This window comes from Vidua chalybeata, chromosome 27 (genome assembly GCF_026979565.1).
Source record: "Vidua chalybeata isolate OUT-0048 chromosome 27, bVidCha1 merged haplotype, whole genome shotgun sequence".
Lineage (NCBI taxonomy): Eukaryota > Metazoa > Chordata > Aves > Passeriformes > Viduidae > Vidua > Vidua chalybeata.
This window is the reverse complement of record NC_071556.1, coordinates 2,566,814-2,580,996: the sequence shown is the minus strand read 5'-3', so window position 1 is coordinate 2,580,996 and position 14,183 is coordinate 2,566,814. Positions and strand designations below refer to the sequence as shown.

At 48.6% G+C, this 14,183-nt stretch overlaps 1 protein-coding gene across 1 annotated transcript in view; it reads left to right on the top strand.

Moving 5' to 3' along the window:
• ARHGEF18 (Rho/Rac guanine nucleotide exchange factor 18) overlaps positions 1-14,183 on the top strand; it is a 48,755-nt gene that overhangs the window by 7,488 nt on the left and 27,084 nt on the right. The window contains exons 4-10 of the mRNA XM_053965795.1: positions 110-320; positions 962-1,076; positions 1,707-1,764; positions 1,977-2,021; positions 2,303-2,383; positions 2,742-2,847; positions 3,373-3,547. Of these exons, the coding sequence (XP_053821770.1) occupies positions 110-320; positions 962-1,076; positions 1,707-1,764; positions 1,977-2,021; positions 2,303-2,383; positions 2,742-2,847; positions 3,373-3,547 (791 nt within the window). The remainder of the gene's footprint in view (positions 1-109; positions 321-961; positions 1,077-1,706; positions 1,765-1,976; positions 2,022-2,302; positions 2,384-2,741; positions 2,848-3,372; positions 3,548-14,183) is intronic.

Here is a 14,183-nt window from a genome sequence, read left to right as displayed (position 1 = left end):
GTTGTTAGGACCACCCAGCCAGGGACATTGCAGGGGCTGTGCCATGCTGGGCACAGTGTGTCAGGTCTGCTCAGGTCTGCTCTGAGGCTTCTTCCTGCCTCCTGATTAGGTTCAGCCTGGATGTCACAGAGCTGGGCAGTGACCCAGAGCAGGACGATGTGGAGAAGAGGAGCCAGTCCTGCCTCCAGCCTCATGTGTCCCTTCAGCTGCCCAAAGGAGAACGGGGAGCCTGGAGCAGCAGCCGGGGTGGCACAGTGATCAAAGTGGAGATAGAGCCGCTGCGCCCAGACCTCGTGGCCAGCCCCAGCTTGCAGGAGGTGGTGAGTGTGGGCTGGGCACAGGGGCAGCAGGGCAAGCTGAGGGTGCAGAAAAGCAGCATACACAGCTGTCAGCTGCAGGCTGGACTGCTTCAATGCCAGTGTGGAACCAGGAGGTCTGCAGGAATCTTAGCAAGGATGGCCTTTTTCAGATAAACTGCCCCATCTTGTGGGATAAAGGCCCTGGGAGCTGACTGTAGTACAGCCCTCTTTTGCCATATATTCAGCTGGAATTTCCCTTCCTGTTGCCTCTTGTCCTGTCACTGCATCTCTAAGAAGAGTCTAGCTCTATCTTCTCTCTAATCCTCTGTCAAGTAGTTGAAGACAGCAGTGTCACACACCCACACACACACCCCCCTTACACACTGCTTTGCTCTGGGGAATACCTTTAGATTCAATTAATATTAAAAGGACAATTGCATCACGGTGCTGCACATCCAGTAAAAGTGAGAAGTGCCTAAGAAGATTTCAGGCACGAGTGTCACTTACTCCAGAGTTCCTGGAGCCAACAAACAGCTGGGCCTAATGTTCTCCTGCATCATAACTCTGACAAAACAAGAGGGAAAGGGTGAGGAATCAGCCATGATGGAGGCTCCCTTGATGCACAAAGCACCAAAGATTTCTGTGACTTTTTACTTCTCCAGAAATGTGTCAGCAATGGGAAGAGACTGAGGTCCAAGTCTGTCCCATCAGCCTGTGAGACTGTTGCCTCCCCTCAGATACCTCACAGTTTCAACACTTCTCTTCCAGCTGTGGAAGGTTGGTATAGACTTTATGCCATTAAATGGGTTCAAGGTGCGATTAAGAAGATAAAAAAACTGGAGCTGTAGCCTCTGGAAGTGTGGACAGCCTCTGCTTTCCCTTCCACGTGGTCCCAGGAGCTCCTGAAATACAAAGCCAAGCTGGTTCTGAGTCTGGCCCTGGCTAGCAGCACAGTCTCAGCTCAGACGTGCCCATCCCCAGTGACACATTGCCACATAACCTCCCTGTGGCCAGTGCATTGGTCACTCCTTACTTGAGTCCCACCTGTGAGGATTGCCCCGGAGAAAAATGTGGTGATCTCAGAGCCTGGGAAGTGGAGGGGAGGCTGGCTGTCATGGGGAAGGGCTCTGGGGTTGTACCAGCTCCTACCCTACTGCAAGCAGGACCCTCAGCAGCAAATACACAGACTGGGGAGGGGAGGAGTAACACAGAAAAGTGATCTAGCCTTCTCTTCCCTCACCAGTCAAGAGCAGAAACTCCTTCCCTAACTGCTCCTGGCATTTCTCCCTCACCAGTCAAGAGAGAGTGGGAGCCCAGCATGATTAACAGGGTCCAGTTGCACAGATTGCAAGGTGGTGCTCTGCAGAAGCAAACCAGGATGTCTGCTGAGAGCATTTTGTGTTCCAGGTGTTGAACCCCCTGCTCTGGAGATGCTGGAGAAGGACCACGTGTCCCCAGACCACGTGTAGGTATTGTCAGTCCTGCTCGTTTGAGAGGAGAGAGATTTTTGAGTGTATCTGAGCTACTGAGGATGCAACAGCAAAGGAAATCCCACTCCGTGCTGGGGCACAGCTGAGCAGTTGGTCATAAACCAGCACCTGAGGCTTTGTGGGGTGCAGAATGTCTGTACAAGGATATTTTCTAATCCCTTGCTTTTCTCTTGCCCATCCTTGGTAGGTTAATTGTCCAGAAGGTACTTCAGGAGCTGAAACATTACCATGGGTAAGTGTGTCTGGGACAGGGACATGTGGGGAGGTCATAGGTCTGCCTAAGACACACCTGGAAAAGGACATTTGGTCCCTTGTGGGGCAAATCCCCAGGGTACCAGAATAATTGATTTATTCCACTGAAACCAGGGTAGAATTGCAAGGAGAAGGGGCATTTAATGTGCCTCCTCGGTAACTCTAAAAATGTTCCTGACTCATCTAGAAAATGAGCCTTTCAGCTGACCCAGAAGTTCTGCTCTTGTGCTCTTTGCTGTGTCTGATGCCTTTTCCCTGCAGGGTGAAGCAGAGAGCTTGTGTGCAAGAAGGCAGCGATTCTTCCCAGCAGAACCTCACTTGGTTTGAGTTCCTGTCTAATGAGTAAGTGAGACAGCAGGTGACACACACTCTGTGTTCTGAGAGCAGACTGATTTCGAGTCCCCTCCATCTAAGCTCTACTGCCCCACTACTCCTGTGTGCAGGACACTGGTATCTGCAGGGGTTCAGCCAGGAGTGGGCACTGAACAAAAACTGCACACATAGTTTGAAAGCTCAGCTCCTTTGCAAGTGTCTCATTAATAAGTGGCATGGCTGATGCCAAACCAGATCCTCCAGGAGATGGAAAGATCACACTTGGGGTCCTAAAGTAATGCTTCAATGAACTTCATCAGTGATCTCCCTAAGCTGGGCTTGGTTGGTGAATTTCCCCTTTTTTTAAGATATTTTGGTCTCCTTTCAGAAATGAGGACAGTGGGAAGAGCGATAAAGCAGAGAAAGGCACAAAGGTGATGCGACGTCTGAGTTCCCTGCGGAGCCGAGTCACTGGATCCTGGCAGAAGGATAAGGTGAGAGAGAGATGTTGAATTTGTGGAAGGAATTGTTAAATTCTTCAAGTAGAAAAGGGGATCTGACCGTAGGGAACAGTTAGCTGGATTGCTTTAGGATGGCTGAGGCCTCTATGTTGGTCAGCAGATGCACTGTGACCCCTAAAGTGGTAGTAGTGTGTGGGACTGAGTGATCCCTGAATTCCAACCCTCCTTGCTCCAGGGCACGTTCTGGATGCTCTTATGCTGCCTTGGCATTGTTGTGCACAGCAAGAAGAGTGCCTTGGCTGGGTGACTGCCTGGAGCACTCTTTGTGGCAGGAGGAGCCTGCAGAGGGACAGCCAAGTGTGTCCTGCCCTTCATCACAAATGGACTTAGACTAGAAGGACTGGCCCAAGCCCTGGGAAGGCATTTGGGAAAAGCACTGCCATCCCACTGTACCTGCTGCCCACCAGCTCTCTGCTCGCTTGTACAGTGGGGAAAGGGGGAAAGGAACGTGTGGGCAGTGCGAGGCCTGTGACTGAGTGTGTTCTTCTCTCCTTCCAGGGTAAGAACAAAGAGCAGCTCAAGGAGAGAGAGAAGGAGAAAGAGACAAAGGAGACAAAAGAGAGGTGTAAAGATATCAATGGGCACCAGCTCGTGCCAGGGGTTTTCTCCAGTTGCACCAGCTGCTCACTGTGTGCCAAACCTCTTGGGAATAAAAGTGGTCTGCAGTGCCTGAGTGAGTATGGCTGTCACTGCCTGGCTCTGCCCCAGCCTGCACTCCTCGCCTGCCCTCCAGCCCAGGCTGTTCTCCTGCCTAAACCACTCCCTGGATTGCTTCACTTCTCTGCCTGGCTCGACTCTACCCCACCACTCTGCTTGGCCTGGCTTGGTTGTTTCTCTAAATAGCCTAAACAATCTCTGAATCCTGCCTGGCAATAATTTATCCTCATTTTCTTTGGCCACTTGACCATTTCCTGCCCTTTTCCCCCAAGGAGGGTTCTAGGTCAACTTCTCTTTTACTAATTTCTTTTTTATCATGAAGTTCTGCTTTGCCTGAACAAATGTCCCAACTGCCTGAGTGTAGCTGGATCTTTTAGGCTGTTTTGCACAGCCACAGTGATGTCTCAGCTCAGCATCTGCCCTGTGCATGGGCACAGGGATTTCTAGAGCATCCAAAATTCTATTAACTAACAAAAAGTCAAATGTTGCCTCCCAGGATGTGCATGGGTAAGATTGCTGCTTTTCAGCTCTAAGTAGTGCCAGCGTGCATGGACCTCTGTGCTCCCACTGCATCCACTGTGGCATGGCTTTGGCTGACAAACCCTGTCCTTCCTCTTTGGGGCAGGTACTCAGGGCACTGAAGAATGTTTTAATTCTCAAGGGATTGTCTGTGGGCAGAGAAAATTTTCTGGAAATGAAAGGATTGCTCTCTTTCTCCACCCTGTACCCTCAAGCAATGCTTGCTCTCTCAGAGGCTCTTAAGGTCAGTAAAGCCTTTCTGGGGCATAAAGGGACTGATTGCCCTTGGACATGTGTGGTGAGAAATATATTTTCCCTTCAGGGCAGCTGGAGGGAAACTGAAAAGGGGCACAGAGCTGGCTATTAGTGAGCATTTTTCAGGCATCACAGCAAAAAGTAAGAAGCAGGGAGCTGAATAAGAACCCTGTGGATATTTAGAGAAAACAGAAATTTAATGGGAGGAGGCAGAGTTGTGCCTTGTCGTTCCTGTGTGAGGAATCTCCCAGCCAGAGGCTCTGTTTGCAGTACTGCATGCTGCTTTACAAAAATATCTTAACCTGGGAGGATGCAGACAGCCTTTGATACCCATGAGCATGGAGCCATGCTCTGTATGGTCTTGGGAACTCTGAGGGCATTTAGTGTGAGTGATTCACAACCCTATGGAGATCTGTGATCTGGAGCAGGAGTTGGCTGTTGAAATGAGAGTGTGGCTCAGCATGGCTTGTCCATCATAAATACACAGGGACTGTATATGAGTTATGGTAACTTTCACCTTGTTTTCCAGCCCTTCCCTAAGGAATCTGTGTTCTGTCTTGTGAACGTTCAGGAGAAAAACTCTGAGGTGGCTGAGGCACTGGTTTGTGTTTGGGACTCTGTGACACCTCCTTTGGCTTTTGTCTGCCCAGGCTAACACAGGCAGCAGAGAAGCACAGCTTGGTTTGTAATATTCCCTTTGCAGTGGCTTGACCTGAGGCTGAACAATCAGGCAGGGTTCTGAGATGTCCATAAAAATTAATGGCCTGTCTGTGGTGAGAGATGGGCTGGGACTTGTGGTGTGACAGCTGATGGCCTGAGAGTGCCTATATTTGGATGATGCTGGGCTGAAACCTTTGCGAGCTGCTGCTGAGCTGGTAGCTGATATCAGCAGCTCCCGTTACTGCAGCTCGGAGCAGTGAGTGGTCTCCTGACTAGTCCCTGATAGAGCTCTGGGACAGCAAGCTCCGTGGCCACCGGGAAGCCAGAGCAGCAGGCCTACTTTTCAGAAGTGTGAGCAGCTCTGTCAGGCTCAGCCTGAGCCTGACAGAGCTGCCAGGATGTGAGGATATTTGGCAGTGCCTCTTGTTTTCTCCTCGTGGATTCGCATTTGACCATCCCCACGCCTTGGCCCCCGGCCAGCCCTCTGCCCATCGCTGGTCAGGTGCTGCTGTTGCTGTTGTTGCCTCCGTGGTATTTTTAACTGCAGCACCACCACGTGGTCCAAGGCAAAACGGGCTCGTGGAAAACAGGAAAAGATGGTGGTTAAAGCAAGGGATAAGCTGAAGGGGGAGGAAGGATGGGAGAATGATTGCAAGCCTGAGGTCTTTTCACTGTCCAGTAGACACAAAAGGTCTAGTGACTTCCATGGATGTGATGAGCTGGAGGAGCGAGAGGTCTTCTTATTAGAGACAGTAACAGTAGGAGGAATTCTGCATTTAAGTCAGAACAAAAAAACATTGTTCTGCTAGAAACATGTGTGTGAGCTGTGAAGAAAGTGGGCAGCTCAGATAGCCTGGTACATGGTAACTCATTTCTCTCTCCCACTGATTCCTCCCGTCTAGCCTCACCCCACGAGACTCCCAGGAGAGAAGAAGGCTGTGCTGTCTGTTGAGAGCAGAGAATCAGGAGAGTCTCTGCAGCTCACAGATGTGCAGTTAGGAGCCTGGTAGGGATGAAAAACAAAGAGGAATGATTGCAGACACAGGGATCTCGACAACAGTGGCCACCCAAACTCTGCCGTTACGTAAATGATGAGCTGTGAGTCCCTAGGTTTATTGTTCACCTGGAAATGAGAAAGCTTCTCTTGAGCCTTTGCTATCCTGGGTGGAGAAGGTTCTGTGCCTAAATTAATCCTCTCTTATAAACACGCTTCCAGAGTTTATACAACAAGAGTTAGATGAGTCCCAGGGAAGCCCTGACAGGAGGAGAGCTCTCCAAGGAGGCTGTGCCATGGAGGCGAGCCAGGGATATGCTGTGGAATACAGATGGAAGGAGGATTGCTTCCCTTGAGCTTGAGCACTGGGGTAGAGGTGGGATTTCTACATCTTTAGTTGCGAATCAATCTCTATTACTTCACAGGGAAGACAGAGCCCAGGCCCCCACAGGGGTGTCAGATTGACCATCCTCTTCCAAGGAAACCTATAGCTGTGACCAAAGTTTGGCAGGCTTCAGACAAACTCCTTTAAGAGAAGGTGCTCAGTTTAATGAATCTTCCTGAACAATACAGGCTGTGCTGGACTGTCCACCTGTCCTAGGCTGACCCATGCTGGCTGCTTCAGTGCACTGGCTGATCTCTTAACTGGTTGCTGTAACAATTGGTCTCCAGGATTTATTTAAGGCGCATTGTGAAAGAGGTTTGGAAAACCATTTCCTTTCTCACCATGAGAAAGGAAGAGGACACTGATTTCTGCAGTTTGTCAGGCAAACATCCTCCCGGGGCCAAGAAGAGGCTAGAATAGCTTTTGGTTTAGACCTGAAATTTGGGCTGAAATGCACCTTTCACTCGGCACTTGTGCCTGCAGTGTTTTGCTTTTGGATTCCCAGTGCAGCAGTAATGAGCTAATAGGTGAAAGATAGTTTTGGCTTATGATAAGGAGGAATTACTTTATTTTCTATCCTGAAATTTCTGTTCACAGCCCACACAGAGTTCTGAGAAATCTGAAAAGCAGCAGACAACCTGGAACTTTGCATTTCCGTAGAGAGGCACAGCTGCCAAAATTCTTCTGTTTTGGGGGGGAAAAGGACGTTTGGCTGCTGTAACATGATGACAGTGATAAATGGACTGGGAGTCCCACTTGGAATAAACTATTACTGACAGGAGTCCAAATAAACAGAGGCAAAACCAGAGCGGCTGCGTCGGGCTGTGGGTTAAGGTGGTTCTGAGCCAATGGAGCAGGATCTGAAGCAAATGTGAAAGCGGCTGCAGCGCTGGTTGCAGAGGAAACACTGACTGAGCTGAGTGTCCTGACACAGAGCTAGCTCAGCCAGCTCGAGTGGGCTTAGAGAAGGAAACCAAAGTACATCCTATTCTCAGTGCTTCTCCTTTTCTGCTTTTCACTTTCTTTTTCTTTCTGGGCAGTAGTACCTTGATCTGGAACATCTCCAAATGCTGCTCCTTGCATTCCCTGATAAAACTTCAAGATCTTGTACATTCGGGCTGACAAATGCATAAGGACAGTAATCAACCTGAGACACATTCAGGAAGAAATCTTTTGCTCTTACAGAATTACACAGGATTAGACAGCTGGTACCCTTCTCTTCTTTGCAATGCAAACCTTAGCTGTAAGCTACGGAGTCCTGGAGCTGGCTGCTGTGCCAGATTTTGCACTGATTTTGTGGCGATGCCCTGAGGCCGCACAAGCACAGCACGTTCTCTCCATGACAGCTGCAGTTGGGCAATCTGCAATGCTTTACTTTTATATTACAGCAAAGCACAAAGTTTGAAGTGCCTAAGGATTAATCAGTCACCAAGTGACAGCCAGCTGTTTATCCCCAAACTGCTTTATGTAATGATAATTTCTCTGTAGTGGTGACAGGCCCCAATAAACAACTGGGACTTCAGTGTACTCAGTCCTGTAGAGAAGCAGCACAAAAGGGAACATTTTGGAAAAGCTTGCAACTATGACATGAAGATAAAAATAAAATCGATTAAACAGGTGGCAGTGTGGAAACCAGAGATCACATTGGCCCCATGGCAGGATTTCATCACATCTCCAGCCCAAAAAGTGGCAGGTTCTTTCAAAGCAGCATGGGGAAGGCTGCAGGGTGGATTTTGAGAGGGAAGTTTGTTTTGTAACTGTGTATGTTGTGTTTTCAAGCTCAACAGACAAGTAGGATATGTGTGATTTAAAATATGACAAACTTTCGATCAGTATTTTAAATCTTCAGAGTGAAATCGGGAGAGGAGGTTGGGTGGTGAGCTCTTCCCAGTTTTCCTGCCTGCACTGAGTACTCCAGCAGCCCTGTGCTACCTTACTGGTGTCAGGGGAAAGGTGTTTTTCCAGCAAGCGGTTTGATTCTATGAGTCAGTGCATGGATCTCCTGCTAGGGAAGATAATTCCCCTTTCCTCTCATCGTTTGTCTGTGCAGGGGTCACTGACAAAGGCCTGGGCAGGCACTGGCTGTTGAAGGGCAGATAGGGAAGCCAGCACCTGCCAACCCTCCGGGCACTGCAGCTTTGCCTTGGCAGGGTGTTCATAAACACTCCAGCACGTTGAGATGGCAAATCCCACTGGGCTTTTAATAACAAATTATGTATTTCAAGTCCCAGGCAATGTGCAAACACATATGAAGTGCCATGCTGAAGGTGTCACTGGGGTGCCACATCCCATCCTTTAGGGGCCTCTTTAGTGTGGGAGGAATTCTGTGCTCTCCCTGAGGGGAAAGTGTGGGCTAACGGTGGCCATGTGTCCTCCCTGAGGGGAAAATGCACGTTTGGGGGGCCATGCGTCTTCCGTCAGAGAAGTAATGATTTCTGGGCAGCCATGTGTCCTCCCTGAGGGGAAGGTGCACGTTGAGGATGCTCATGGTGTCCCTGAGGGGGACATGCAGGCTGGGGGCCCTGTGCCCTTCCTGAGGGAAAGTGCTATGGGCGGCCATGCCGTACCTGCAGGAGGAAGGAGCAGGCAATGGATGGTCGTGTGCCCTCCCTGAGGATAAAGCACAGGCTGAGGATGCTCATGCATCTCCTGAGGGAGACGTGTGTTGGGGGCCCTGTGCCCTCCCTTCAGGAGAAAGCAGCAGCCTATGAGTGGCCATGTGCCCTCCCTGAAGGAAAGTGAGGGTTGTGGGTGGCTCTGCTTCCCCTGATGGAAAGTGTGGTGCTGGAAGGACTGTGTGCCCTCCCTGAGGGAAAAGGGCAGGCCAAGGGAGACGTGTGCCCTCCCTGAGGGGAAAGCAAGAGCTCTGAGAGGCTCTGCCATCCCTGAGGGGCAGGAGCAGCTGGGATGGCTGTGTCCTCCATGAGGGGAATGAGGGGGTCAAAGGATGGCGTGAAGGGTGCCCCTCCACCCTGAGGAGTGCCCTCCCTCAGGAAGGCAGAGGCTGTGGGTAGTTGTACCCTTCCTGAAGGAAAAGGCAGGCTAAGGCTGGCCATGTGCCTTCCCTGAGGGGAAAGTGTGGGTCAGGGCTGCGTGTGCTCTTCCCGAGGGAAGGAGCAAGCTAAGGGTGCCCCTGTGCTCTCCCTGGGGAAGAGGACACGGGCTGCGGGTGCTCATGGCGTCCCTGAGGGGAAAACACGGATGTCTGTGTGCCCTCCTTGAGAGAAGCTTGTGGGCTAAGGATGCTCATGCCCTCCCTGAGGGGTAAGAGCGGGATATGGACGGCCAGTGCCTTCCTTGAAGGAGAAGTTCAGGGTTAAGAGTGTCCGTGTGCCCTCCCTGAGAGGAAAACACGGGCTGAGGGTGTCCGTGTGCCCTCCCTGAGAGGAACGTGCGGGCTGCGGGTGCTCGCGCGCTCTCCCTGAGGGGAAATCGCGGGCTAATGGTGTCCGTGTGCGCTCCCTGAGGGGAAGGCACGGCCCCAGGCTGTCCCTGCGCTGTCCCTGAGGGGCCGGGACCCTGCCCGGCCGTGCCGCGGCGCGCAGGCGCACCCTCATTCCCGTTTTTCCTTCCGGGACACGGGGGCGTTTCCTGTTGCTGTGGCGGCGGCTCCCGGGACCGAGAGGGAACCGGCGGCTCCCCGGGGAGTCCGGTAAGAGACCGGGCTGTCAGCGCGCCCGCCGGCCCCTGGCTCCGCTCCCCCCGGCCCTAGCGAGCCCCCGAGCACCGGCACCCCCTCTCCGGGACCGCGGCGCGGGGACCGCCCGGCCCCGGTCCCTGTGCGGGCAGCGGGGGCTCAGAGGGCTCCAGGGGGTCCCGGCGTTTGGCCGGGGCAGCGGCTTGATCTTCACTTTGCCCCAAATCCCGCAGGTTTACCGCATTCCCGACCTGTGCAGCTCAGGGCTTTAGATGCGGGACGGGACGCAGCTTGAAAGATGCAGTGTTTATAGTAGAAAGCTCTTTAAAGGGCTACGGGAGGAGTGAAAAAATGTTGCTGCGTGCGGCAGGGAGGCGAGCGGCTGTAGGCTGTGTGAAACCGGCTTTCTTTATGCCACAGCTTGAGTCTGAGCATCCTTGTGATCATCATATCCCGCACCTCGTCCTCTCGGTTATTACACACATTGTGTGTACTGGTGCTGCAGCAGCGAGAAAAGTCTGGGATGTACGTGAAGAGACCTTAAATGCTTTAGGGAAAAAGTGGTGAAAACTTCCGTTTGTCCACAATTGCGAAGACTGACCCATTTTGAATATTCCACATCTCTGGCTCCTTGGAGAGAGGAGCGGGAGATGGTATCAGCTTAGCTTTTGTGTGCTGAAAGGAAACGCCAGCAGGAGCTAGGAGTGGTGATGGATTTTGGAGGAGGAGCAGGGAAACAGGCAGTGATTCGGACAAACAGCTTTCTGAATGTTTCTGCTGCTATATTTGGTTTTGTTGCTCTAATAAATAAGAACAATTTCTGAATATTATTTGAATATTTGGTGTGTCACCAAGAGACAAAAGGGCTGCTTCTTAGTTCCTTTTCACTCCCCTCTTAAGAAAGTTTTATGGGAGGCTTTTTTATTTGGTCCTTTTTGTTTAATTTTATAAAATCAATAGTTTCTCTTTGGCACGGTAAAATAAAAGAAACCCGTGAAACAGGGTTTCTCAGACAGGAGCCATCGGACATTGTGTGTTGTAGTTCCACCTACTGTTTACCTATGAAATATTTTAAATACCTTTTATGATTGTCATAGTTGCTGCTTCAGTTCAGTAGCATAGACTGGGGGAAGGGTTCAGCGTGAGAGAATTGAATTGAGACTCCTCTTTCTTTTAGGATAACATGCAGATTTTACTTGGCATTGTTTAAAAACCAGAAGAATCGGTTGTTTATGTGTTTCTGTGCCTAAAGAAAACCCTGTGGCCACCAGAATTTGTGCTGTTGGAATCTCACAGCCCCCCTCTCTGCTTCATCCAACTGATATTTTGACAATAAAACCAGATATAGTGAGCAAGTAATTATAGGTTGTTTTGGAGACAAAGAGGAATGCTCTAACAGGGAGGCTGAAACTTGATAATTTAGTGCTGTTGCTCTCTGGCGTGGACTGTCTCTCTTTCAGAATGTGAAGTATCTCATCTCCTTGCACCCTTCCAGTTTTTGGTTTCTGCCTCTGTGTAATTAGACAAGTGAGAAAACAAGTAAACATCGACCACTGGAGCCACTAGGACAAAGTGAAATCTGCTCCTAGTTCCTCAGGGTACCTGACCTGGATTTACCCAATGCAGAAACTTCCTCGTGTTCCAATGAAACTCCTCCTCTTTCCTGAGAAGTTTTATCACAGTCGCTCTGCTTTTTCTGGAATGCTGTGGTGGTTTGAAATGTTTCTTGGCTGTTGTGTTGTACATCTCTGTTTATACATGCAGAGTTTATGTTCAGTGTTAATCATTCATATGAGGGTTGTTTCCTTTGTCAGTTCAAGAGGGAGGAGTTCCGTGTGTGGTGTAAGGGTGAGGAAGGAGGGAAGAGATTCTTTTTGATCCCCAAAGCACTGGACAATTGAAAACAGGAAAAAAATATTAAAATTACTGATTTCACAAGGAAGCTGTTTTGGCTCTTTTCAGCTGGCTGGATTTCATAGGTGGTGAATATCCTTGAACTCCTTGTATCATTAGAAGCACTGTTAAAGTTTGTCCCTGTTTGAACTTAGCTACTTTAAAGTGGTTTGGTTTTAATCTGTCATTTAAAAAATAAACAAAGAAATCTTTGAGATAAAGAAAGTCAATATAGAATGTTAGATTAATCACAGCATTTTTGTCTGCGAGTTGTTGTTTTCAAATGGCCTTTTAAGAGTTATTTTATTGGGCAGTACCGTTCCAGACCAAAGGTCAGGGTCATAGTGCTCATAATGTCTGGTGAGTCACAGATTTGTCCTGGAATCCAATTCTGGAAGACATTTATAGGACATTGGCAGTGTCTGATCCCCTGGAAGGTATTCCAGCTGGGGGAAAAAATGTCTTTGCCTGCCCCTTTCCAGCCAGGTTTGTTGCCCTCTCCTAGTGTGAATAGGGTGATGCTTTTGGGTGTTGTAATGGCTCCAATAAAATGCTCCTAGGTTGTAAATTACTTTCTGTGAGCCACTGGGAAAACATCTCATTAATAAGGGAAATGTTTTTTATTATACCTGATAGTAAATTTGTTACCCTCAGCCATGAACAGGATCTTTTCTAATCCTTTTCTAATGTTTATGAGCCTTTTAGTCTTAAATATTTCTTTGCTGGTTGAGGTCCTTGCTTTAGTCACTCATTAGGTCATCTTTGGCACAGGCCCCTGCAAAATGCTTCAAGTGAGTGACAGTCTCTGTAGTAAGCAGATCTGAGATAATGTGATGCTCCCAAAATTCTCAGCTTTAATTCCAAATCTGTTGATTAAAGCCCAGGAGCAGCCCTGGTGGGTTTGCTTGGTTTCCACTCTGGGAGATTCAGTTGCTCTGGTACCCTCAGCTGTAGTCGTGGTGCTCCTGTCCCCATCCAGTCAAGGTGACCCAAATCCTTGGACCTTCTCAGTGTGTTGGCACTTTGGTGTTGGCAGCACTTCTGCGCAGTCTGTATCAAGATGGAATCCTTTGGAGGGTCTGTTTTTCCCTGCCAAATTAATCTTCTTGCTGCTCAGTGAGTGATTGAGGGAGGAGAAGGCAAGGAAGAGCCTGGCTGCAGTCCTCTGAGTTTTTATCTCTGCCTTTCTCAGGAATATCTCCTGTGCCTCTCCAGTTTGGGAAGCGCTTGCTGACAGAACTGCCCGGTTTGTTTTGTTTTGTTTTGGGTTTTTTATATTTTTGTTTTTGTTGTGGAGGTTTTTGTTTGTTTGTTTGTTTGTTGTGGTTTTTTGGTTTTTTTTTTTTTTTTTTTTTTTTTTTTTTTTTTTTTTTTTTTTTTTTTTGTTACTTTGTTTGGTTTTTTTGGTTTGTTTTTTTTTTTACCTTCCCAAATTCTTGATCTGATTAAGACCAAATTCTACTGATGGTAAATGCAAAAATAATTTTTTGGTCAGTTTGAGTTTACTGATGCTGCTTTACTCTGGATGACTGGAAAAGATAGAAATCTGGTATTTCTGGTATACACCTGTTAGAGATCTGTTATTTCTCTACACCTGTAAAGAGCTCTTCATGTGCATTTCTGCTCTTAAACATCAGCCTCCATGTGTGCAAATTCCTGTCCCTTCTTTGCTGTCCCCTCTCTCTCATGTCTCTCATTCTTCTCTTTGCTGGTTTTTTTCACCCCTGCAGTTCTCTGATATCAATAAGAATGCAGAGTAATAATAATAAATGCAGAAATCTTGCGTGCATTAAAAGGAAACCACAGTCACTGGTATTCAGAAGCTCCTTCTCATCCTGAATTAGAGTGGCCTCCCTTCAGCACTGCAGGAGTGTTGAATAGAGGAAGCTGGAGCATGTTTTAGAAATTGAAGTATGCTTATAAAACAGTCTTCTGGCAGGTTTCACCTTTCTCTTATGTGGGCAAAAATAATGCCACTTTGAAATCATTAAGTAAATGCATTTCAAGTAGTCTTACAGAGAATCAGGTCCTTGGATTCAGCTGCAGTTTCCTGCGGATTTTCTGCAGCATTTTCCTGTTTTCTAGTATGTTCTCTACTGTTGTGTAAAGAACCTTTCAGCAGTGGAGGGAAGTCATACACAGCACTATTAGATATGTCAGCTGATTAAGTGAAAAATGCCTACTGAGAGTGCCACAAGCTGTTATCTTTAACAGAGCAAGGGCATGATTTTAAAATTGAAATACGTTTTTAAGTGAGATCCCTTTTACAGTTACCTTAACAAGGAACCTAAACTTTTCAAGTGGAATTG